This window comes from Neoarius graeffei, chromosome 2 (genome assembly GCF_027579695.1).
Source record: "Neoarius graeffei isolate fNeoGra1 chromosome 2, fNeoGra1.pri, whole genome shotgun sequence".
In the NCBI taxonomy this organism is placed as follows: domain Eukaryota; kingdom Metazoa; phylum Chordata; class Actinopteri; order Siluriformes; family Ariidae; genus Neoarius; species Neoarius graeffei.
The window spans coordinates 110,586,075-110,613,657 of record NC_083570.1 but is presented as its reverse complement, the minus strand read 5'-3'; the positions used below and the strand labels follow the sequence as shown (position 1 = coordinate 110,613,657).

Sequence of the window (27,583 nt, the reverse complement as noted above, 5' to 3'; positions counted from 1 at the left end):
GTTTCACAGCACAAAAGAGACCGAGTTGGAAGTTTCCGGGTTACTTATTCTTTCATGGTGGATGTGACGTTGGTGATCCTGCCCCCGCGTGACGCAGGTCAACGCAGAAGCTGGTGATGGGAAATGTAGTCCTTAAAGGGACTGTATGTACCTACAACATATAATTATAATATAATTAATTCCATTTCAGTTCCAGGTTATAACACTCCAATATATGGAAAAGTTCAAGAAAGGTGAATACTTATGCAAGGCATTGGTAAAGTCCAATGAATCCTGACCACCTGATTTGAAGGTAATGGCCCCATGGTAATGGCCAACAGTGCACATATATACCAGCCTACTTTAGACACATGACTAACCCAAGTGTTTCTGGTCCCAGTCATTCCCTCTGAAAATTGCAGGAAAAGAAATGAAATTCAGAACATATCTTTGTATTATGGAACTCAAAATGAGGCACAAATGTGCCATCGCTCATACACACAGTGACATCTGGAAAATCACAGCTCTGAAAGAAATTCCTTGTTATCCAACCAGGCAGACAGGACCCTCATTGATCCAATGTGGAGAGCCTGTCTACTTGTCTTTGGGTTCAATCCAGAGGTCAGCTGGCTCCAGGAAAATGCCTATTACCAAGCTTTTGGGCCAAAACATGAGGGTTTCAACACATAAGAATGTATTCATATATTCCACTTTGGCCTCTTATATAGAAATAGAGGCTCAGATTTCGCATGCAGGCTGCATTACAGCCTTTTCTGAGTGACTGGTGCAAGTGCTGATGCAAACTGAAGGCTGTGCTGTGCGGGTCTGTGGGTCTGGCAAAAGCACAAGATGTGATATCGATTGAGGACACTGCTACGTGGACTGCAACTGTATATATCCAATTCATAAAACATTAAAACACAAATGTCCAACATTTGCATATTGTATTAATTGCACTGGGTTTTTGAAGACTGGTCATTAAAATGAACTCTATGAAATTGTCCAAACTAAACTATGAGGGAACTTCAAAAAGTTCTTGGCCTCAAACAGAAAACATCACAGAAGAAATATTGTTCTTGCATTATTTTTCTACATAGTCTCCTTGAACTTCAATGCACTTGGTCCACCAATGTTCAAGTTTCACAATCCCTTCGCAGAAGAAGGTCACATCTTGAGCCTCTAGATGCTCCTCAACAGCATGGGTGACTTCATTATAACTCTGAAAATGGCAACCATGCAAGTGGGATTTCAGTTTGGAAAACAGATAGAAGTCAGACAGTGCCAGGTCGGGTGAGTAAGGTGCATGGGGCAACAGTTCAAAGCTGCATTTGGCTGCTTCAGCCCCTGCCACCTGTGTTATGTGGATGGGTGTGTTGTCCTGGAGCAACAGCACACCAGCTCAACCTTTTCCTCTCCTTTTTTCTTTGATTACTTCTTTCAGTTGAGTCCCTCCCCGTATACAGTTATGCCCCAAACTTGGAGTTATGCCCCTTGTTTTCGGGTGAGGCCGAGAACTTTTTGACGTACCCTTGTAAAGATTCCTGCCAAAAGTTTTGCTGATTTTCCTTGTAGTCATGTACATATTTAAAGATTGTCAATCAGCCATGAATTACCAAGTGCCAATCTCAATAAAATCTCCAGAAATGGCCAAGCTCAAGCAGCCCTGAAAACAACTGGTGACTACATTACATTACAAGCATTTCTTATTCTTTAGTGTTCTGCCTGATGGCAGGTCCAAGCTTCTAGGGAAGAAGTACAGTAGTGGTTTCCCATTGCCTTATGCTGGATTATTTATAGAGGTTATCTCCTCTCAACCATACACACCTATAGGCAATTTAGAGTAGCCAGTTATCCTAACTGCATGTCTTTGAACGGTGGGGGAAACCCACACAGACACAGGGAGAACATGTAAACTCTACACAGAAAGGCCTCCATTGGGCACTGGGCTCGAACCCAGAACCTTTTTGCTGTGAGGCAACAAAGCTAACCACTGCACCACTGTGCCACACATTAGAGGCATTTAGCAGATGCTCTTATCCAGCCCGACATACGACAAGTGCAAAGGTCAGGTACAAGAAGTGCTGAACTTTGAGACAAGAATGTTCTAGCACCAACTGAACAAGTGACAGAATAACACGGAGTGAAATATTCTGTTGAGGTACCACCAATCAGTAATCAGACAAGGAAAACAAATCAATTCAACCATACAAATGACCTGACAAAGTACAACTAAATAGAGGAAAATAAAACTCCAGTGGCTAATCCCAGGCTTGACAGTACACAGCCTGTGTTGGTCAAGACTGATTCTTGGTTACACTGTGGGCAGGGAAGCAGACAACACTTATCTCATCTCAGCTCATTATCTCTAGCCGCTTTATCCTTCTACAGGGTCGCAGGCAAGCTGGAGCCTATCCCAGCTGACTATGGGCGAAAGGCAGGGTACACCCTGGACAAGTCGCCAGGTCATCACAGGGCTGACACATAGACACAGACAACCATTCACACTCACATTCACACCTACGGTCAATTTAGAGTCACCAGTTAACCTAACCTGCATGTCTTTGGACTGTGGGGGAAACCGGAGCACCCGGAGGAAACCCACGCGGACACGGGGAGAACATGCAAACTCCACACAGAAAGGCCCTCGCCGGCCCCGGGGCTCGAACCCAGGACCTTCTTGCTGTGAGGCGACAGCGCTAACCACTACACCACCGTGCCGCCCACAACACTTATGTCCGAATTAAATGTGTAGTCTAATTAACTCTACCAACTTTGTTGGAGGAGTTTATGTTTCGCCTCTGTTTGTTTGATGTTCCTAATGTAACTCAAAAAATAGTGCACAGATTTGGATGAAATTTGGTGGAAAGGTGGGCCATGGGTCAAGGAACAATTGATGAGCTTTTGATTGCTTCTTTCAGTTGAGTTTTTTTCTGGACAGTGATATAAGGCTTTTGTATACACTTATGCCCCAAAAAGGGAGTTATGCCCTTTGTTTCTGGGTGAGGCCAAAAACTTTTTGAAGTACCCTCATAAAGCTGATTTTCCTGATTGCCAATCAGCCGTGAATTACCAAGTGTCGAGCTTCATAAAATCTCCAGAAATGCCAAAGATCAAGGAGACCTAAAAACAACTGGTGGCTAGACAGTGAAAGAGCATTTCCTCAACAGCCCACTTACTTATAGTCAGGCGGTATTTGTTCATATTTGGAGGCTACTTTGCAAAATTTGACGTCTTGTTTTTGGTAATAAGATACAAGTTCAGATATAAATTCATAAATCTGGACTTGTAATGTTTGTAGGCTGCTGTTTCATAGTTAATTATGCAGGGGAACTTTGCGCATAAAAAGAGCCCTGAAACCACATATAGGAAAGTGGTATAAAAGTATTACATCATTAATATGCAATTATTATATCCATAATAGGTGTTATTTGTGGCACACAACCTTTTTACTCAGGTCAAAAACATGGTTCATACATTAGATACCCATTTAACCCTAAAAGGACCTAAACTACTGAGTGGGATCAGTTAGAACCTCAGAGGTGGTGCGCTGCTCAGTCTATTCAACTGACATAACTTTTTGCTTTTAGGAGTTTGTTACTCTATAGATTATCTAAAAATATGTTTGTTTCAAGATTGATGGAAAAAAAAGTGCTTAACAAGGTGACTGATTTTCTGTTGAGGTCCCATAACTCTGTGAGATTTGTTGCAAAAATATTTCAGCAAGTTAATCGCTTCTTTGTGTGTTTATCTTTATGTTTGCATGCTTGTCTCAGATGTCTGCCATAATTAAGAATATAACTCATCTCATTATCTCTAGCCACTTTATCCTGTTCTACAGGGTCACAGGCAAGCTGGAGCCTACCTGTATCCCAGCTGACTACGGGCGAAAGGCGGGGTACACCCTGGACAAGTCGCCAGGTCATCACAGGGCCGACACATAGACACAGACAACCATTCACACCTACGGTCGATTTAGAGTCACCAGTTAACCTAACCTGCATGTCTTTGGACTGTGGGGGAAACCAGAGCACCCAGAGGAAACCCACGCGGACACGGGGAGAACATGCAAACTCCACACAGAAAGGCCCTCGCCGGCCGCGGGGCTCGAACCCGGACCTTCTTGCTGTGAGGCGACAGTGCTAACCACTACACCACTGTGCCGCCCAGAATATAACTCTTTCTTACAAATTGTAAATAACTAGTGAACCTGTTAGTTATAGAGTTACTGAAATTTCTGATGCTTATCTGTCCATGCACTCTCCATAGACAACCACAACAGATTCCTCATCCTGGCTCCTATCCTGTAAATATGCTTTGTGCTAATATGCTAATGCTTAATAACAATGTGTCCACATACCAACTCTTCAATAAAAAGCTGGGATAAGTGATTCCTTATTTGAATAAAATATTTTATTTTACAAACAAAATTTGAAACCTGCACATGTCAAATACAATATTTCGAATTAGAAGTATCATTCGTTTTTTACTTATTCATTAATATGGAATATCAAATGATGAAGAGTTCATTGCATCATAAACATGTGGACAAATTTGAAGGTAGCTTAGTATGCATGCTCTTAGAAAATGCTGATTCTACTTTATTTATGGTCATAATATGTGCTACAGTATGTATTACCAATCTTCATGTTTTGTGTTTGAATCCTTAGGCAAAGTGTTACTTCTTGATGTAGTTTGGACATTAAAAAAAAAAAAAAATACAGAAACTGCTAGCAGCTGAGTAATAAATGTGTCAGAAATTTCTGAAATGAGAGATTGTGAGCTGAGTTCTGAAATGTAGATAAGCTATAAATATTCTCAAATTCTGTAGCAATAGTATAAAATATTTCTGGCTTTTTTATGTTCTCTATGTACTTAAATGTCTCATTTTAAACTTAACTTGATAATATCATGTAAATATATGATTTCTATTCACATAAAGTTAGTAAATGGGTATTTAAAAAATACAGATGTTTGTGGCAGCGGGGGCGTGGTCAAGCATCGGTCTGTGACAGGAGGGCGGAGTCAGGGAAGGTAAGTGGCAGAATCACTACACCTGTCGTTAATTAATGTGTTTGTGTGTCTTCCCAGTGACCGCGCCCTATTTAAGGAGAGAGAGCGAGAGCAGAGGGAGCTCTCTCCACAACTAGACGACTGATGTGTGTGCATGTGTCTGAGTGTGTGTGAGAGTGCAGATATAAGCTGAAAAGCTGAATAAAAGCGAGTTTTGTGAACTCAGTTCTGTCCTGCTGTCTTTCTGTGCTCCACCCACCTATACGAACTGTCACAGTGGTGCTGAAACCTGGGACGAGCACAGAAGAGAACAGCCCCATGGAGTTCTCCACCTTCGCCGACCTGATCCACGCCCTCACCACGGCCCAACAGAGCCAGCACCAGGCGCTGCTCGCCCTCCAAAATGAGCAAGAACAATGGTTCGAGGCCCTGGTGCTGGCGCAACAGGAAGATCGTCGGGCGTTCCGGCACCTCCTCACGTCGGCGGGGTCCACCATCTCCACCGCCGCAGGCCCTTCCCCCTCACCCTCACGAAGATGGGCCCGCAGGATGACCCCGAGGCATTCCTCATGCTCTTTGAGCAGGTAGCAGAGACCCCGGGGTGGCCGGTGGAACAGCGTGTGGCATGCCTCCTCCCCCTGCTAACAGGAGAGGCGCAGCTGGCCGTGCTACAGCTCCCCGCTGACCGCCGGCTGGCCTACGTGGACCTTCGCCGGGCCGTCCTCCAGCGGGTGGAATGCACCCCGGAGCAACAACATCAGTGTTTCCGCACTCTGCGCTTGGAGGAAGTCGGCCAGCCGTTCGTGTTTGGCCAGCAACTCCGGGACACCTGCTGGCAGTGGTTGAGGGCCGACAGCTGCGACGCCGAGGGACTCATCGACCAGGTGGTACTGGAGCAGTTCGTCGCGCGTTTACCAGTGGGAACCGCAGAGTGCGTCCAGTGCCACCGCCCGGCGTCACTGGATCAGGCAATCGAGCTGGCAGAGGACCATCTGGCGGCTGTCCCGACGGCAGGACAGCAGACGACCTCTTCTCTTCTCTCCTCTCTCTCTCTCCCCTCCTCCTGTGTCTTCTCCTCGACCTATTCCCCCACCGCGGAGGCGGGGGCCAGCGCCACCTCAGCCAGCCCGCCGCACTCACGGTGCCCTCCCGTGTCTCCCTTCTGTGTCTGTCCCCCCCCCCCCTCAGGTGAGTGAGCCCCAGAGCACTAGTGCAGAGAGGAAGCCCGGGCCGGTTTGCTGGCGCTGCGGGGAACCGGGCCACCTCCAACAGCAGTGCTCGGTAATGGAGGTGGGCACGGTGGTTAGGATCCCCGACGCGCCAGGAGCCGGCCTCAATCAGGCCGGAGCATATCGCATACCGGTCAGTATCCAAGGGGATACATATTAGGCGTTGATGGATTCTGGCTGTAATCAGACCTCAATCCACCAACGCCTGGTGCAAGACGAGGCATTGGGGGGAGCACAATTGGTAAAGGTGTTGTGTGTGCACGGGGATGTTCACAACTACCCTTTAGTGTCGGTCCACATTCTTTTCCGAGGGGAAAAATTTATAGTGAAGGCGGCGGTTAATCCTCGCCTTACCCACTCTATAATTTTGGGGACTGATTGGCCGGGATTTCGGGATTTAATGACACACTTAGTGAAGAGTGGGTCCTGCCATTTAACAGGGGGAGGTCCCGGTGTCGCTTTGGCGGGAGCAGCTGTCACAGAGCCGTCTACGTCATCTCCGCGTCAGAGTGAGGAGCTGCCGGCTCCTCCTCTCTCTATTGGGGAATCCCTCGCGGATTGGTGAAAATGGTGATTGCTGACATTACAACAAGTAAAAATAATTTGTTTGGGATGTAAATAAAGGGTTAATACTGAGAAACCAGACTTGGCAAATTTTGCAAAGTAGGTTACATATGCTCCCTGACTATTATGTCCTAATTGAATGTGTATTCTTATTAACTCTGCCAATTTGGTTGGAGGAGGTTATGTTTTCACCTCCATTTGTTTGATTTTCCCAACGTAACTCAAAAAGTAGTGAACGGATTTGGATGAAATTTGGTGGAAAGGTGGGTCATGGGCCAAGGAACAATTGTTTAGATTTTGATGCAAATCTGGATATGTATGTGGTTTGGCTTGGAGGAGGTATGCACTCTACTGAGTGCCCTTCTAGTTTATAGATTTAGTTCAAGTCATGAATATGAAATGATATATGCATATCACAAAATCACAGTAACTTATTTCCAAACAAACAACTAGAAACCGATCAAAGTTCGATGAAGTTTATGTTGGTTAGTGTCTTCATACATACGTTGAAGGTTAAAAATACTCAGGAGCAAAATGTTGGATACAAACACATTTCCTAAATAATCTGAACAGATGTTCATGGATCGTATAAATGCTCCTTAAAATGATTTAAAAATGTTCGTTTATGTCCAGCATGATAAACAAGACTCAGTGCTTTCCAAACAAATTATATGTATTTGTATCTGTTTCAGACACATGATAGCTTCATAATAGTATAGTATCGGTCCAGGAAATGAATCTGTCACTGAAGGTGTGGGCTTGACATTTCACCGCCTGCTCATTTCCTCTGAAACACCATCCCAACAGCTCATTCAGGAGTGAGAGATCCTCTGACTCATTTTTACAATGAGGTTCCTTCGACCTGATATCTTCTGATTAAACTAAACACCATGAACAACAACCAGGCGTGTTTTCATTCCCTCATACACACACACACACACACACACACACACACACACACACACATATTTTACCATCACTATTCTCTCAGCTAGCAGATAATCATCCAAGAGCATGTTGCTGTTTGTGTTCAGGACTTGAGGAGCCTGAGGAGGAGCTCTACGAGTAATTTACAGCACAGATGTTTGCCACAGAGCTCAAACATCTACACTGGGGAGACACGATTCATTTATTTGTGCTTGGATAAGAACATATACACCAGGATGATGAACACAGCTCCATGGCGAAGGCTGTTCCGTCTCTACAAATTAAATATGCACAAATTTAATAAGTCACAGGTCCTCAAAGAGAAAAGTTGCACTTCATTAAAGTGTTCGCCAACAAGTTGCCAATCTCAAAGCTTCTCAGTATGTGAAGAGAATCAGAGCGTGAGTGTACAGATGGTCACTAATCACTCAGCTCTTCATTTTCAGCTCCCAGTGGTGTCCAGATTCACTAACGTACAGATGGTGATTAGTGATTTTTTTTGTTGTTGTTTGTTTTTTACCCAGATGACAACTGCAGTAAAATAAGCAGGTCATTTAACTTTCATCAGGATTTGAGAGGCTAATATTTATGCTAACTATACACACACACACACACACACACACACACACACACACACACACACACACACAGATTAGTCACATTGCATTAGAGTCCAGAAATTAATTTCACCATTGCAATATGAATCATCTTTAACATGATAATTAAGAGATGCAGCAATTGCACGCGCGTGTGCATGTGTGTGTGTGTGTGTGTGTGTCCTATATAAGATTTTTGTTTGTTTTTTATTAATTAATTAATTAATTAATTAATTAACACAGGAAATAGTAATAAAATACTAAACTGGTGTGAATCTTTTCAGTCAAATGTTATAGAGGATCTCATGCGCATGCAGTGAGAATAGTCTTGAAGTTTTTTGGTGCATACATATGGAATAAATAGATCAATTAATGTCTCATTAGAGTGTATTCTGGATTATTTGAAAGGTTCCAGCTTGACAACAGTCTCAATTTGCATTAAAATGCATTAAAAAGTCTAAGAGCCCGGTCCCACAACACCGATAACTACGGTATAACTATACCTATAACTACAACTCTGACTATACCTCTGCCTGAATTTATTTCCAGTCTGGAGCAGAAACACCACAACTATAATCCCCACTATAATATCACTTGGTCCTGACAGTCAGGGAAATAAATGCATGCAACTTAGGAATAGTCATGGAAGTTTTTTTTTTTACCAAGTAGTAGCACATTATTCCGGGTCATACTGTACAGTTTGGGCTTCAAAACAACCTGTGCACACATTCCAGTGGTTGATAAAATATGGATAGATCACGGATTATGGAAATATAATAAAAAATAATACAAAATATGGAGTGGTTACGGATTTTAATATGGATGCATCACGGACGCTAATAATTTACGGATTGGTCACAGATGTTTCAGTATATTACAGATTGGTTACCGATTTCATATGGATGATGCATCATGGATAAAAATTAAGAAGTCTAAAACAATGAAATGTTTGGACTGCTGAAGTTCATAATTAAAATATCTTACCAGCATTTATATGTTTACTTTATTAATTTACTATTGATATTTAACGGAAAATGATCACATATCAGCAGCATGGTGGTGTAGTGGTTAGCGCTGTCGCCTCACAGCAAGAAGGTCCAGGTTCGAGCCCTGTGGCCAGCGAGGGCGTTTCTGTGCGGAGTTTGCATGTTCTCTGCGTGGGTTTCCTCCAGGTGCTCCGGTTTCCCCCACAGTCCAAAGACATGCAGGTTAGGTTAACTGGTGACTCTAAATTGACCATAGGTGTGAATGGTTGTCTGTGTCTCTGTGTCACCCCTGTGATGACCTGGCGACTTATCCAGGGTGTACCCCGCCTTTCGCCCATAGTCAGCTGGGATAGGCTCCAGCTTGCCTGCAACCCTGTAGAACAGGATAAAGCGTCTAGAGATAATGAGATGAGATGATCAAATCAAAATCAAATCAAGTTTATTTGTACAGCGCTTTTAACAATAAACATTGTCACAAAGCAGCTTTACAGAATTTGAACGACTTAAAACATGAGCTAATTTTATCCCTAATCTATCCCCAATGAGCAAGCCTGTGGCGACGGTGGCAAGGAAAAACTCCCTCAGACGACATGAGGAAGAAACCTCGAGAGGAACCAGACTCAAAAGGGAACCCATCCTCATTTGGGCAACAACAGACAGCCTGACTATAATCTTAACAGTTTTAACAGGTATAACCCTTAACTGTCCTCATGGGGCCCGTCCTTCACAGGAGTGGGGCGATAAAACTCCGACCAGACACAGGGCACCAGGATGGATCAAGCAGGTCCGAGGGGCAGAAGAGGCCAGCACCTCAATCCCAGGATCAACATGTAACTCAGAGGGACAGATGGGGGGGGGAAGAGAGAGAGAAAGAAAACACGTTGTTAGGTATGCCCTAAAAATGACAAGTATTAAATCTGTGTGGTAGGCTCGCAGAGACGAGAGTCTTTACATCAGGCATAACACACAATGGCATGTTAATATGGTAAAAAATATATCATGACCTGCTCTGGCTGGATGCTTGATTGGGTGATGGGAGCACACTCCTCAGCAATGATGAGATGCAGATGGGACCCTTAGGCCTGGCCAAGACAATTCAGTTACATTTCACCGGGTCTGGGACATGCGACAGAATGTCTGACGGCCGATTCCCTGCAGGCTACGATAGCCAGTCGAGGTCCCCACTGTCTCCACCAAAAGATTTCCTGTTGACTCCATGTAACTCAGAGGGACAGATTTGGGGTGGGGGGGAGAGAAAGAAAACACAGGTGGTTAGGTATGCCCAATGTCACCTGAATAAGTAGGAACAGTATACATATTGCACCGAGTACAAGCAGGGACTCTGGCAACTAACTATGACAGCATAACTAAAAGGAGAGAGCCAGAAGGTAACACAGGCATGAGGGAGCCCCGGGACATAAAGCAGCCAGCCACTACACCGTCAACAAACTCGAGTGAGCAAGCGAGTGGGGACTGACAGCATCCATACATCCCAGTTTACCAAAACACTCTATGTCTGAGGACCCTCCAGATCTACTCCTTTACCTCATAAACACCATTAACAAAAGGCTTGACTAAACAGATATGTTTTCAGCCTAGACTTAAATGCTGAGACTGTGTCTGATTCCCGAACACTACTTGGAAGGCTGTTCCATAACAGTGGGGCTTTGTAAGAAAAGGCTCTGCCCCCTGATGTAGCCTTCACTATACGAGGTACCAGCAGATAGCCTGCACCTTTTGATCTAAGTAGGCGTGGCGGGTCATAGAGGAGCAGAAGTTCACTCAGGTACTGTGGTGCGAGACCATTTAGTGCTTTAAAGGTCAATAGTAGTATTTTATAATCAATACGAAATTTGATTGGGAGCCAATGCAGTGTGGATAAGACAGGCATGATGTGGTCATATTTTCTAGTTCTAGTAAGGACTCTTGCTGCGGCATTTTGAACTAACTGGAGCTTGTTTATGCACTTATTGGAACATCCAGACAGTAAGGCATTACAATAATCCAACCTGGAGGTAACGAAAGCATGGACTAGTTTTTCTGCATCATGCAATGACATTAAATTTCTTATCTTTGCAATATTTCTGAGATGAAAGAAAGCTATCCGGGTGATGTTATCAATGTGAGTTTCGAATGAAAGACTGGGGTCAATAATCACTCCGAGGTCTTTTACTGCTGCACGTGAAGAAACAGAAAGGCCATCCAGAGTTACTGTGTAATCAGAAAACTTACTTCTAGCTGTATGTGGTCCTAGTACAAGTACTTCAGTCTTGTCAGAGTTAAGCAGAAGGAAATTTATAAGCATCCAGTGTCTAATGTCCTCAACACATTCCTCAATTTTATTAAGCTGGTGTCTCTCATCAGGTTTTGCAGAGACATACAACTGTGTGTCATCAGCATAACAGTGGAAACTAATACAATGTTTACGAATAATATCGCTTAGAGGTAACATATATAGAGAAAAAAGCAGTGGACCCAAGACAGAACCTTGTGGAACACCAAACTTTACCTCGGTACGTCTAGAAATATCACCATTTATATCAACATACTGATAACGATCAGTTAGATAAGACCTGAGCCAGGAGAGGGCCATTCCCTTAACTCCCACAACATTTTCTAGTCTATCCAGAAGAATGGAATGATCAATGGTATCAAATGCTGCACTAAGGTCAAGCAACACAAGTAGCGAGACACAGCCCTGATCAGACGCCAACAGTAGGTCGTTTACTACTTTAACCAGTGCTGTCTCTGTGCTATGATGAGGTCTAAATCCTGACTGATAAATTTCATGGATGTTATTCCTATGTAAATATGAGCATAACTGCTGTGCCACAGCTTTTTCAAGGATCTTGGAGATAAAGGGGAGGTTTGATATTGGCCGATAATTGGACAGCTGACAGGGATCAAGGTCAGGTTTTTTAATCAGGGGTTTGATAACTGCTAGTTTAAAGGATTTGGGTACATAGCCAATCATAAGAGAAGAATTTATTATTTTTAGAAGCGGTTCAATTACTCCAGGCATTATCTGTTTGAATAGATGTGTCGGTAAGGGATCTAGTACACAAGTTGAGGCTTTTGATGTAGAGATTAATGAAAGTAATTCAGTTTCTTTTAGGGGAGTAAAACATTCTAACTGATGATCTGATACAGTTATATTGTTAACTACAAGGTCACTTTCATTGTCTAACCTTAAATTAGTAGTTTGAATTTTTTGTCGGATATTCTCAATTTTGTCATTAAAAAAATTCATGAAGTCGTTGCTACTACATACTGCAGGTGTGCATGTGTTGATAGTGGACTTATTCCTGGTTAATTTTGCTACAGTATTAAATAGGAATCTAGGATTATTTTTGTTATCTTCTATTAGGGAGGAGAAATATGTTGATCTCGCAGCACTAAGAGCTTTTCTATACTTCAGGAAGCTCTCCTTCCAAGCTAATTTGAACACTACCAATTTTGTTTGACGCCATTTACGTTCCAATTTTCGAGTGGTCTGTTTTAATGTGCGAGTGTCATCATTATACCAGGGTGCTAATTTTTTGTCTCTGACCATTTTCCTTTTTAGAGGAGCTACATTATCTAAAGTATGGCGGAATGTTGACTCTAAGCATTCAGTTGCCTGATCAAGTTCTGCAGGGGCTGACAGTGACCCAATCAAAGTTGACAGCTCTGGGAGATCATTTATAAAGCTCTGTGCAGTAGTTGACGTGAAAGTACGTTTAATACAGTAGCGTGGTGAGGTGCATACATTATTACTCAGACATATTTTGAATGAGATGAGACAATGATCTGAGATAACTTCAGACTGTGGAAGTATGACTATATTGTCTACGTTTAATCTGAATGTTAGAATTAGATCAAGGGTGTGACCACCATTATGGGTCGGTCCTATGACATTCTGCTTAATCCCGACTGAATCTAAGATGGACACAAACGCTGTTTTTAAAGGGTCTTCTGGGTTATCGAAGTGAATATTAAAATCTCCGACAACTAAAGCTTTGTCTAAGGAAATAACCAGATCTGAGATAAAATCTGCAAATTCAGAAAGAAACTCAGAATATGGCCCCGGGGGCCTGTAAATAATAAGCAATGGAATTAACTGGGTAGACTTATTTTTCGAGGCTACATACATTATATGAGTATGAAGAACTTCAAATGTATTAAATTTATAACCAGGTTTGTGTGTTACACCTAGATAATCGTTATAAATAACCGCGACGCCTCCTCCTCTGCCAGTTAGACGAGGCTGGTGTATATAACTGTATCCAGGAGGACTCGCTTCATTTAATGCTATATATTCATTTGGCTTAATCCATGTTTCTGTTAAACACAGTACATTAAACTCCTGATCAGTCATGAGTTCATTAACCATTAGCGCTTTAGATGTAAGAGATCTAATATTTAATAGCCCCACCTTTAGATCAAAGGTGCTGGCAGCAGCTGTACAGTCAGTCTGATCTAATTTTATATTGATTAGGTTACTGGAACAGACTCTCTGAAAATTTCTACCTTTTTGTTGAGCTCGGGGAACAGACACAGTCTCGATGTAGTGGGCCCTGAGTGACGACTCTGTGCAGCTAGCAGACAGTTGGTTTAGCTTGTTCGTCTGCTCCCTGGCCTTGGCTCTGTATTGTCAGAAATTAACTAGGCCTGTTCTGAGACTATGACCTATGCTGCAGGAAATGAGAGCAGCACCTTCCCGAGTGGGATGGATACCGTCCCGCCCTAACAGGCCAGCAGTGCCCTCAAAATTAGCCCAATTATCTATAAAGCCCACACTGTTTTCAGAGCACCACCTGGACAGCCAGCAGTTCAGCGACCATAACCTGCTGTAAGCTACATCGCCACGCCGCATTGGGATGGGGCCAGAGCATACTACAGCATCGGACATCGCCTTCGCTAATTTAAACACCTCTACAAAGTTACTCTTAGTAACCTCAGACTGACGAAGGCGTATATCATTAGCTCCTGCATGGATAACTATCTTTGAGAACCTGTGCTTGCCTAGGACCCTAAGATTACCTACTATGTCCGGCGCCCTGGCTCCCGGTATACACCTGACTAAAGCTGCTGGTGCCCCTAAAGGCTGAGCTAATTTCACGTGCCGTATGATAGAGTCCCCTATAACCAGAGCTCTTTCAGGTTTCTCAGTGGGTGCATCACTAAGGAGAGCAAACCTGTTCGACACGTGACGCGGAGAGGGGTGGTGCTCCCGTGGGCGAGCCTCAGCGGTAGCTTTGGCTCTACGCTTATGCCGCCGAGCCGTCACCCATTCGCCCCGCTGTAAGGGCTCTAATGCCGGAGTTGGGGTATTGCTAACTCCACCTAGGGCGTCCAGACTTTCCCTAACAGAAACTACACTGTTCTCACGCTCACTAATCTGCTCTAAAGCCTGGACACGCGCTTCTAGCACTGAAATCTTCTCTGTCAGAGAGCTAACTAATCTGCACTTATCACAAGTAAAGCTAATAGAGCTATCGCTAGTGACGGAGGAAGAATGACTAAACATCCTGCACTCAGCACACTGAACAGGCTGAAGGTGTGCCATGATGAAAAGATTCACGTACCTTAAATGAAGATCTGTTGATATTAAAGCAGATCAGATGGCCTCCGCTTGTGGACTTTACACAGGAGGAGAGAAAAAGAAAGCTTCCGGTCTCGGCGTTCTTCCGAAAAAAGAAAGAGAAAAAAACGGGAAAAAAAAACGGAAAAAGGAAAGCGAAAGTGAAAAGTAGAAAAATGAAAGCGACAGTATAGTAAAAATAGATCACATATCCATGAGTAAAAGATCCATGCTTTGTATTAAATTTTTTTATTTTCCCTGAATCCATATTCCTTGACTTCATGATGCGACAAGGATGTACAAAAATTCCCGGGGAAAAATAGCACGTGCTCAGACAATGTCACATGTAAACAATTACTTGATTGGTCAGATGTTTTATTGGATCAGGTCCAGGCCTGGAAAAATAACTCCAGAAGCAATCTCACCGATATGGATAAACCCGGGCCTGGGCTATAGGGATCGTTATTGGTCTGGTGTGAGTTATAGTTATCAGTATTGTGGGATCGGGCCTTTAGTAGCTAACACTTTTGATGTCATTATGATGTAATCCAAAGCTCTGTACACATGAACAGAGTCCCAGGGAGGTGTAACACACTCAGACAAAAGCACTATCTGCCCTCTTCTGCATACATGATCTCATAGATGCTCATGAATGGCTAGTGTTACTGTGATTGACAGGCATGAGAGAGAGAGAGAGAGAGAGAGAAAGAGAGAGAAGATACCCCTTTTACTCCCTTGACTCCCAGTCACAAATAGCTGTGGCTTCATCAGGCCCCAAACTCTTGAGCTCCTTTTTATATTTTAATGTTATTATCAATATACTTAATGAACTGTTAATTAGTTGAGTGTTATTAATTAACAATGTGTTATAATGCATTAGAAATGTGCTATTTAGTGAGATATACGGTAATAGAGGCTTTCACCAGAATGCATTGAGAATAGTCTAGAGTGGTTTAGGTACATAGCAGTGGGTAAATATGAAAGTAAGGTTAATAAACATCTCAGTAAAGTGCATTGATGATTAAAAAAAAAAAAGGTTTCAGGTATACTACAGTCAACATGGCCTTAATTTGTGTCATTAATGTGTTATTAATGTTTTCAATACGCTTAATGTGTTAAAAAGGATTCAAAGTTACTAATGTGCATAATGTTCTAGAAATTGGGTGGCACGGTGGTGTAGTGGTTAGCACTGTCGCCTCACAGCAAGAAGGTCCTGGGTTCGAGCCCAGCGGCCAACAAGGGCCTTTCTGTGTGGAGTTTGCATGTTCTCCCCGTGTCTGTGTGGGTTTCCTCTGGGTGCTCCGGTTTCCCCCACAGTCCAAAGGCATGCAGGTTAGGCTAACTGGTGGCTCTAAATTGACTGAATGTGTGAATGTGAGTGTGAATGGTTGTCTGTGTCTATGTGTCAGCCCTGCTGACAAGTTACCTGGCGATTTGTCCAGGATGTACCCCGCCTCTCGCCCATAGTCAACTGGGATAGGCTCCAGCTTGCCTGTGACCCTGTAGGACAGGATAAAGGGCTACAGATAATAGATGGATGGATGGATGGTCTACAGTAGAAACCTGTTTAACATATAATTAATGCATTATTAATGTGATGCAATATGATGTTAACATCTATATTATTATTATTATCAATGCAGCCTCAGCCGACCGATACACCTGGTGGCCCAGTCATTATGATTGTTGATGCATGATGCTAGTTCAGAGAGACTCTGAGCCTCAGTGTCCCTCATTTGTGTGTATAGAAAGATGGCTGGAGGGCGGCCCCTCCTCAGATGACCGTGGGTTGGGCGCCACAGCACCAGCTGACTTGCGGGAAGGTCAGGGTGGCGATAGCAATGACCCACAAGGCCAAGCCTCCTGTAGCCAATCTTGTCCGAGATATGGGGGATGTCACTGTACAGCTCTGAATTGGTGATAATGGTCTCTCCAGCTGATCTCAAGTACATGACAGCATGCACATGTAGGTGCCTTTTAGGGATTTCTCCAATGCAGTTGTGAGGGTCTAGCCTTTGTAACCATAAAGCAAAACAGATTCAACAGTAGCTGAGAAGAAACGAGGCTTTAGCTGTCAGGATAGTTTTGATCGCCAAACATCCGTCATAGTGTTGAGTGCTTTCCAAGCTAGGCCTTTCCTGATCTTAATGTCCATCTCAGATGAGTTCACCCATGAGCCAAGGTACTTGAAATCAGAAACCTCATCAAGACATTGACCTTGGCAGGAGCGAAGTGGTTTGGTGCTTGGAGTGTTATTAGTCTGTAACACTACAAGCACCATACCACTTCGCTCCTGAAGTCTTCACAGCATTAAGCTCAAGACCTTGCAGCTGCGTTCCTCTTCCACACATTCCAGAAGACTTTGTGCCTGGGAAATATCATTCAAAAGCAGTGCAAAGTCATCTGCATTGTTGAAGTCTATAAGACACATTTCAGGCTGCCTCCGGAAATGCCTTGGGGTAATTATGAAGCCAAGCTCTGATTCTCTTCCTTCAACAGCTTTTTCTCAGTACAAAGTCTAGGATGATGATGAACAGGATTATTATTATTATTATTATTATTATTATTATGGTTTAATGCATCTCTAGTGTTTAACAGAGCTCCTCTCATGCACTTTGTGCACATGGAGCTTATTCCCATACTTCATGGAAATGCATTGACCTGATTTTTGATGACTTTGACCATACAATATCTTTACTTATGAATGACCTACGTGTACCACCACAGGGAACCTGATCCTAAGTGCGAGGCAACATCTCATAAACACTTAACCACAGGACAACAAAATATGTATCTTAATTTCCATAAGATATGTGTTTTTTTTAATCCAGTGCTTATTTTTAATTTGCTTTTTAAAAAAATAATGTGGGATTAGGCAGCACGGTGGTGTAGTGGTTAGCACTGTCAACTCACAGCAAGAAGGTCCTGGGTTCGAGCCCAACGGCTGACGAGGACCTTTCTGTGTGGAGTTTGCATGTTCTACCCATGTCTGTATGGGTTTCCTCTGGGTGCTCTGGTTTCCCTCACAGTCCAAAGGCATGCAGATTAGGCTAATTGGTGGCTCTAAATTGACCATAGGTGTGAATGGTTGTCTGTGTCTATGTGTCAGCCCTGTGATGACCTGGTGACTTGTCCAGGATGTACCCCGCCTCTTGCCCATAGTCAGCTGGGATAGGCTGCAGCTTGCCTGTGACCCTGCAGGACAGGATAAGCGGCTACAGATAATGGATGGATGGAATGTGGGATTATTAAATACTAACATATTTTCTGGAAAATATTCATGACAGTTTTGTATAAAACTAGCTAAAACAGTTTTATTAGTCCACTCGCCTGTTGGACGGTTGAGTTTCTGTCATGTAAGGGTGATAAATGGATTTAATCACAGGAAGAGTTTTATTGAAATCACATGAGCAAACAGATCCAAAATGGAGTTGAAAACCAGGCAGTGGTGGAGTGAGGCACAGTCAGGATATCAGAGGGAATACAATACTCAGAGTCCAAAAACACAAATAGGGTCAAAACCATAAAAGCGACACAAAATACAAGGCTTTCGCAAAGTCTGTGTGTTACTCAGAGTCCTTATATAAATGTCTGTGCTGTGATTGAGCTCTAATCAGGAACAGGTGCAGGGTAATTAGTCCTAATTGTGCTCCAGTGTGTGGAGGTGACAGATGTAACCAGACACCTGTTTGATGTATCGAGTTTGATATTGGATGGTAACTCTACAGTAGTGATGTAAAGTGAAAGCGCTGGTTCACTGCTGTCCCCCAGGCACCCAGCAGAGTCACACCATAATGAATGTGGTGGTGTTGTTTCTGGCGCATGGCATGCGGCGTCAAAGAAAGGAATAAAGTGTATTGTAACTGCGATGCGTATCTCATTATTGGTATCGCTGTCACAAGACAATGCAGCGATTTATTGAGGTGAAAAACACAACACAACACACTTCAATGGTTCATTCATAGCACTATATTATTATTATTATATTCAGGGTGATTTTGTGCCCTTGGAAATATTTTGCTGAAACTCATCAGGAGCTCCACTTTTAGGCAGTGAATAAATGTGTATGTATAGATGACTTGTGATCAAATTGTGCTATGTCATGAGCGTCTGCCATGATGCTGGATATACAAGCAACTAGGATGGCAGCCGCTGAAAGCATGTCTGTAAGCAATGCTGAATTTTCTCAGTATTACCATGATTAAAACAATCAAGCAAAGATTTGATACAAAGAGAAGATAGATATGTGTGGTTTTGACCCATATTATTGAAAAAAAGTCAGAATTTTCTGAAGATAAGACACTTCTACTGGCCATCAAGTACCCAGATATCATGTCTTATCTGGTTTGGCTGCCGAAGAATCAAGTCCAACCTTGGATGGAACATAACCCATTTTCTGAGTGGGTACCCAGTCTGGATTGTTTCTATCGTATAACTTTGCTGTCACTTCTAGAAGTGAAATGGTAATACACATGTTAAAATTATAACAATGACTGAGTGAGCCACAACAAGAGAACGCTCATTTTATAACAAAGTTCTAGCAACATGAAATAAAATTCTTCCATGATATTATCAAGAAAGCTTTTGAATCTCGTCTCGTCTTCTTCCGCTTATCCGGGACCGGGTCGCGGAGGCAGCAGTCTAAGCATGGAAGCCCAAACTTCCCTTTCCCCAGACACCTCGGCCAGCTCCTCGGGAAGAACACCGAGGCGTTCCCAGGCCAGCTGAGAGACATAGTCCCTCCAACGTGTCCTGGGTCTTCCCCGGGGCCTCCTCCCAGGGGGACATGCCTGGAACACCTCCCCAGGGAGGCGTCCAGGAGGCATCCGAAAAAGATGCCCGAGCCACCTCAGCTGATTCCTCTCGATGTGGAGGAGCAGCGGCTCTACTCCGAGCTCCTCCCGAGTGACTGTGCTTCTCACCCTATCTCTAAGGGAGCGCCCAGCCACCCTGCAAAGGAAACTCATTTCAGCCGCTTGTATCCACGATCTTGTTCTTTCTGTCATTACCCAAAGCTCATGACCATGGGTGAGAGTCAGAACGTAGATCGACCGGTAAATTGAGAGCTTCGCCTTTTGGCTCAGCTCCTTCTTCACCACGATGGACCGGTAAAGCGACCGCATCACTGCGGAGGCTGCACCGATCCGCCTGTCGATCTCACGCTCCATCCTTCCCTCACTTGTGAACAAGATCCCGAGATACTTAAACTCCTCCACTTGAGGCAGGACTTCTCCACCAACCTGGAGAGGGCAAGCCACCCTTTTCCGGTCGAGAACCATGGCCTCAGACTTGGAGGTGCTGATTCTCATCCCAGCCGCTTCACACTCGACTGCAAAGTGCCCCAGTGCATGCTGAAGGTCCTGGTTTGAAGAAGCCAGCAGGACAACATCATCCGCAAAAAGCAGAGATGAAATCCTGTGGTTCCCAAACAGGATTCCTTCCGGCCCCCGGCTGTGCCTAGAAATTCTGTCCATAAAAATTATGAACAGAACCGGTGACAAAGGGCAGCCCTGCCGGAGTCCAACATGCACTGGGAACAGGTTTGACTTACTGCCGGCAATGCGAACCAGACTCCTGCTCCGTTCGTACAGGGACCGGACAGTCCTTAGCAAAGAGCCCCGAACCCCATACTCCTGAAGCACCCCCCACAGAATACCATGGGGGACACGGTCGAATGCCTTCTCCAGATCCACAAAGCACATGTGGACTGGTTGGGCAAACTCCCATGAACCCTCGAGCACCCTATGAAGGGTATAGAGCTGGTCCAGTGTTCCACGACCAGGACGAAAACCGCATTGTTCCTCCTGGATCCGAGGTTCGACTATTGGTTGAATTCTCCTCTCCAGTACCCTGGAATAAACTTTCCCTGGGAGGCTGAGAAGTGTGATTCCCCTATAATTGGAGCACACTCTCCGGTCCCCTTTCTTAAAAAGAGGGACCACCACCCCAGTCTGCCACTCCAGAGGCACTGTCCCCGACCGCCACGCGATGTTGCAGAGGTGTGTCAACCAAGACAGCCTCACAACATCCAGAGACTTGAGATACTCAGGGCGGATCTCATCCACCCCCGGTGCCTTGCCACCGAGGAGCTTGCAAACCACCTCAGTGACTTCGGCTTGGGTAATGGACGAGTCCACCTCTGAGTCATCAGCCTCAGTCTCCTCAGTGGAAGCCATGACGGTGGGATTGAGGAGATCCTCAAAGTATTCCTTCCACCGCCCGACAATGTCCCCAGTCGAGGTCAACAGCTCCCCACCCGCACTGTAAACAGTGTTGGCAGAGTACTGCTTCCCCCTCCTGAGGCGCCGGACGGTTTGCCAGAATTTCTTCGAGGCCGACCGATTGTCCTTCTCCATGGCCTCCCCGAACTCCTCCCAGTTCCGAGTTTTTGCCTCCGCAACTGCCCGAGCTGCAGCACGCCTGGCCTGCCAATACCCGTCGGCTGCCTCAGGAGTCCTGGAGGTCAACATGGCCTGATAGGACTCCTTCTTCAGCTTGACGGCATCCCTTACTTCCGGTGTCCACCACCGGGTTCGGGGAATGCTGCCACGACAGGCACCGGAGACCTTGTGGCCACAGCTCCGAACAGCTGCGTCCACAATGGAGGTAGAGAACATGGTCCACTCAGACTCAATGTCCCCTGCCTCCCTCAGAAACTGGGAAAAGCTCTCCCGGAGGTGGGAGTTAAAGACCTCCCCAACAGAGTGCTCGGCCAGACGTTCCCAGCAGACCCTCACCATACGTTTGGGCCTGCCAGGTCTGTCCAGCTTCCTCCTCCGCCAGCGGATCCAACTCACCACCAGGTGGTGATCAGTTGACAGCTCAGCCCCTCTCTTCACCCGAGTGTCCAAGACATAGGGCCGGAGATCAGATGAAACGACTACAAAGTCGATCATCGACCTCCGACCTAAGGTGTCCTGGTGCCACGTGCACTTATGGACACCCCTATGCTCAAACATGGTGTTCGTTATGGACAAACCGTGACTAGCACAGAAGTCCAATAACAAAACACCACTCGGGTTCAGATCGGGGAGGCCGTTCCTCCCAACCACACCCCTCCAGGTGTCACTGTCGTCGCCCATGTGAGCATTGAAGTCCCCCAGTAGCACAATGGAGTCCCCAGTCTGAGCACCCCTCAGTACCTCTTCCAGGGACTCCAAGAAGGCCGGATACTCTATACTGCTATTTGGCCCGTAGGCACAAACAACAGCAAGAGCCCTCTCCCCAATCCGAAGGCGCAGAGAGGCGACCCTCTCATTCACTGGGGTAAACTCCAACACATGGCGGCTGAGCTGGGGAGCTATAAGCAAGCCCACACCAGCCCGCCGCCGCTCACCACGGGCGACTCCAGAGAAGTGGAAAGTCCAGCCCCTCTCGAGGAGCTGGGTTCCAGAGCCCAAGCTGTGCATGGAGGTGAGCCCGACTATCTCTAGCCGGTACCTCTCAACCTCCCGCACAAGCTCAGGCTCTTTCCCCCCAGCGAAGTGACATTCCATGTCCCAACAGCCAGCCGCTGTGTCCAGGGATCAGGTCGTCGAGGCCCCTGCCTTCGACTACCACCCAATCCACACTGCACCAAACCCCTACTGCTACCTCTGTGGGTGGTGAACCCACAGGAGGTCGGGCCTACATCACCTCTTCGGGCTGAGCCCAGCCGGGCCCCATGGGCAAAGGCCCGGCCACCAAGCGCTCGCATACGAGCCCCAACCCCAGGCCTGGCTCCAGGGTGGGGCCCCGGCTGCGTCCTACCGGGCGACGTCACGGTCCTGGATTTTTTCTCCATAGGGGTTTTTTGGTGAACTGCTCTTGGTCTGGCCTGTCACCTAGGACCTGTCTGCCTTGGGAAACCCTAACGGGGCATAATGCCCCCGACAACATAGCTCCTAGGATCATTCAAGCACACAAACCCCTCCACCACAATAAGGTGGCAGTTCTAGGAGGGGCTTTTGAATCTCACCTGAGATAAAATGATTTCTGCAAGCATGAGCTGTTTTGGTTTTAGTCTCTGTTAGATCAGCCCTGCTGATGTTGTTCAGCCGTGCTCGTCTCCTCTCCATACTCAGCCTCAGAGTTTCCTCACCCTCTTTCTGAATCACAGATGGAATTCTAAAAAATCAGAATGTGCCATGGTCATGAGTATTGTTGTGACCACAACCATATACAGCACAAAAGATATGGCATCATTAAACAGAGCTTAAAGCAGTGGAAAAACAAAGAGAGTTGCGCACGTGTGACTGTTTTGTATGGAATGTTGCTTAACCCTGCATTTGTATATCCACCAACATGGCCGACATCTGGGTTTCTATTTTGCTTTGACGTCACTTGCAAGTCAAGGATATTATATGTTATATATTATATATTATATAAGTCATGCTGGCTTGGCTCTGCTGATCTTTTGAGCCTGGACTCTTAATCACCACTTATACACACTGACCTTTTGTGCTCTGGTCCTTTTTCCATTGTTGAATGAAAGGCAGGTAAATAAACTTTTACTGATTCAGAGAAGTAATTATCATTGTTACTGTTATAGACTGTGCAAAAGAAATTGGTGATAAATCTAATCCAATGAACACAGCTTTAGTCGATATGCACCTGCAGGTCAGGTGTAAGATGGATTAACTCATCTGTGGAGAAGAGAAGGTCTCCTGGTAAAGATCAGTGGGATAAAGAAAGCACAGTACTGCCTTCTGACTCTGTGTTTCATGAGAACACACAATAATGAAATCACTTGTTTCATAGATGTTCTACAAGATTAAATGTATAAATGGAGGGGCGTGCCAGGAACAAACTAACACATTTTGTTTTTTTGTAAAATAATTTAAATATATTTCAGTTAGAATAATCGTGTTTTTAGACAAGCAGCATTTCCATCACTGCTACAAATGAACACTTGCACTTTTAACTGGAAGAGACTGAGGTTTAGCCGTAGCACTTGCTAGAAAAGTTAATTCAATATAATGTTGTGTGAAACATATTTTCCAACTGTAATGCATTATGCACTCACTCACTGGCCACTTTATTAGAAACACCCATCCATCCACCTGCTGTTTTTTATGCAGTTCTCTAATCAGCCAATACCTTGAGAGCAGCACGATGTATCAAATCATGAAGATACATAATGTTCACAATGTTCAAAGATCAGAATGGGAAAACTTGTGATCTCACAGTGAAGTGTGACTTTCTTTCACTGTGGCATGGGTGTTGGTTTGAGCCAGATGGACTGGTTTGGGTATTTCAGAGACTGCTGATCTCCTGGGGCTTTCACACACAGCAGTCTCTATTCACAGAACGGTGCGAAAAACAAACAAACAAACAAACAAACAAAAAACACTGAATTGAGTGAGCAACAGTTCTGTGGATGTAAACAAACATCTTGTTGATAAGAGAGGTCAGAGGAAAATGGGCAGATTTTTTTTCTTCCAGGAAGGATATAGTAACTCATATAATCACTCTTTACAACCGTGGTGAGCAGAAAAGCATCTCAGCATGCAACATCAGAAAAGCACATTGGGTTCCGCTCCTGCAGCCAAGAACAGGGATCATAGAATCAAGAACAAGTTCCTATTAAAGTGGCCGGTGGGTGTATGCTATCTATCTATATGACAGAGAGACAGATCAATCAATAGATACACTGTAAAAATGATAATGAGTTTGCAACTCACTGTAGCCTGGTGAAATTCTTTCATTTTTTTATCCCCTGCTGGCCGAAAGGCCCGAAGTGGGATTATGTCGTGGCGATTTCTGTCCATCCATCTGTGCTCACCTTCTGAAATCAACTCCTCTCACAATTTTGGGACGAATTTCACAAAACTTGTCAGGATTCTTTATTATACGTCGGTAATATGCATATTGCAATTTCATTTAATTTGGTCACATTTTACCACAGTTACAGCCCTTGATTAACAAAATTATAATTTGACAATTTCATGAGTGTGTTTTCCTTCTGAAATCCTTCTGAAAAAACAATTTTTGGACGAATTTCTCAAAGCTTGGCAAAAGGCCTTATTATATGACAGTAACATGCATATTGTGATTTAAATTTGTTTGTGAAAATTTTACCAGAGTTTTGACCCTTGATTAAATAACTTGTACTTTGACAATTTCATGAGGGTGTACATTCTTCTGAAATCAACTACTCTCAAAATTTGTGGAGGAATTTCACCAAACTTGGCAAAAGACTTTGGTATATGACAGATATTCACATATTGAAATTTTGTTTAATTTGGGCAAATTTTCCCAGAGTTATGCTCTTGATTATTAACAAACTTGTACTTTGGCAATTTCATCAAGGTGTGCTTGCTTTCTGAAATCAACTTCCCTCACAATTTTTGGAGGAATTTCATGTAATTTGGCAAAAAAGTTTTTATCCCCTGCTGGCCAAAAGGCCTGAAGAGGGATTATGTCATGGCGATATCCACCGATCTGTCCTGGGAAGGGTGCCCACCTTCTGAAATCAACTCCTCTCACAATTTTTTTTATGGATTTTTTTGGGGCTTTTTTCACCTTTATTGGATAGGACAGTGTAGAGACAGGAAATGAGTGGGAGAGAGAGACAGGGAGGGATCGGGAAATGACCTCAGGTCGGAATCGAACCCGGGTCCCCGGATTCATGGTATGGCACCTTATCCACCTGAGCCATGACGCCCCCAACTCCTCTCACAATTTTTGGAGGAATTTCACAAAACTTGACAGAATTCTTTGTTATATGTCGGGAATATGCATATTGCAATTTTGTTCAATTCAGTCATATTTTATCAGAGTTATGACATAGTTGCCAGCGGGGGATATTGTGTTTGCACTCTTGATTTTTTTTGGGGGGAAGTAGTCACTAATTAGGATGGGAGCTGGCAGTTAATGAGCCAGGTGGGGTCCTAGAAACAGGCGTACATACAGAGCTTCATCCCATTGCTGTTTGGCAGAGTTAGTGTGGGTGGGTGGGTGTGTAGCAGCACCCTTGGTGCTGGGCCTGGATATTGAGCAGTGGTGGTAAAAAAGTGCTGTATTTGTCGGAGTAACGCGGCTGTTCTCTGGAAGGTGCAAACAACCTCTTTGAGCATATCCTCTCACAAATTCTGGAAACTGAATTCTGATATTGTGCAAATGATGCCTAATATTTGTGTATTCTTTAAATAATATTGGCTGGTGTTGAGTGGTATAGCAGATATATTCCATTCAGCTAGCATGATATTGAACGAGTTGAAGACGAGCAGCTGAATGGAATATATCTGATATACCATGAAAAAAGGCCAGCCAATATTATTATTATTATTATTATTATTATTATTATACATACTGTACACACTCTCTTCATATCAGCATTATCAAAGGCCAACACTAGCTTACCTGCGACTCAGCACTGTTAGCAAGGCAATGACATAACCTTCCAGCCAGTGTAGCATTCATCAGTAATGTTAGTGAAGGCCAATGCTAGCTTACCCACGAATTGGTGCTGTCAGCGCAGCAGTGAAGTCATCTTCCAGCCGGTGTAGCGTTCATCAGTAGTGTTAGCGAATGCTAATAAAGCGGTCAAGCTAGTGCTATCGAGAGCAAGTAGCACAGGCTAATGACCGAGAAACTAAGATTTCTGTCTCTAGACTCTACTTCCACGCTGCTCGCCACAGCATTTTTCACTCAGACTTAAGTATTCATTTACCTATGTAATTTATTAGTTACTTTTAAAATCAACTACACACAATGGCACGACCTGACAGTCAAAATTCTCTCAAAATCTTCCATTTTTAACAAAGCAAATCTGTCAGCCATGTTTGTTTCCAAATTGTCACAGTCACTCGCTAGTGTGGAAGTTTTACATCTCTGACGTGTCTCTTTTCCAGTTTTTTGATGTCCATCAGTATGTTTTTCTCTTATAAATATGCCTGAAAAATATCTCATAAAGTTTTGGTAGTCTTTCGGGTGTTCAGTGCATCTTTCTCTTTCCTGGCAAACAAAGAAATGATTGTGCACATGAGCAGCAGAAACCTCTCTCATTGGATATTCGCATCAGCTCTGACATGAAACATTGTCCACCAGGCACCCCATGCAATATCATAAACCATATTCAATGCTCATTCTCCATTGGATAGAGTGACATAATACATGTAGGATAAGCGATATGCGAACATTATTGCATGCTATCAAACCAAATGAATGAAACCCATGAGAAAATAATATAATACATGTCTTAATTCCATGGAAAAAAGTGTCCTGTATGTTTAATAATGTCTAATATTGTCTTATTGTGGCTCCGAGCTGTTTTTCACCTTTCCTTGGGCCATACTATGACTCTATATCTACGAGTGTGATATGTTTTATCTTTTACTGATTATATTTAATTAACTTTATTGAGTTCCCACTGTATGTGCATTACACCTGGAGAGTGTAAAGGATTTAAGGTATATTTTTTTGTGAATTTTTTAGACTGTTTCTCTTCTAGTTGCTGTTTTGTTACCACAGTTGCTATGACTGTTTGTTTTTATGTTTTACTTGGGACACTGCTCTAAAATGTAAGACTATTTTTGTGTTCAGTTTCCCTCTGGCCTGCTAGCTGTAATGTTTATGTGGAAATGAGTATTAACTGAATTGTGAGCCGCTGGCTAGATGGGTTCTTGGGTTCCCTTTCTTTAGCTTATATAGGTATTGCTTGGGAGTTTGGGGGCTAATTGGTAATTCAGGTGTTTGTGTTGTAGAGTGATGTGTGTGGTGCAGTACATTTTGAATGAGTAGTGTGTT

General features: G+C 44.1%; 1 protein-coding gene across 1 annotated transcript; it reads right to left on the bottom strand.

Moving 5' to 3' along the window:
* Positions 1-7,911: 7,911 nt before the first annotated feature.
* LOC132870681 (uncharacterized) lies at positions 7,912-11,746 on the bottom strand (the record flags this gene model as incomplete). The annotated part of the gene is made up of 2 exons (XM_060904454.1): positions 7,912-7,983; positions 10,862-11,746. Coding segments are annotated over 2 exons (957 nt in total), but the record flags the coding sequence as incomplete, so codon positions are not given.
* Positions 11,747-27,583: the final 15,837 nt, after the last annotated feature.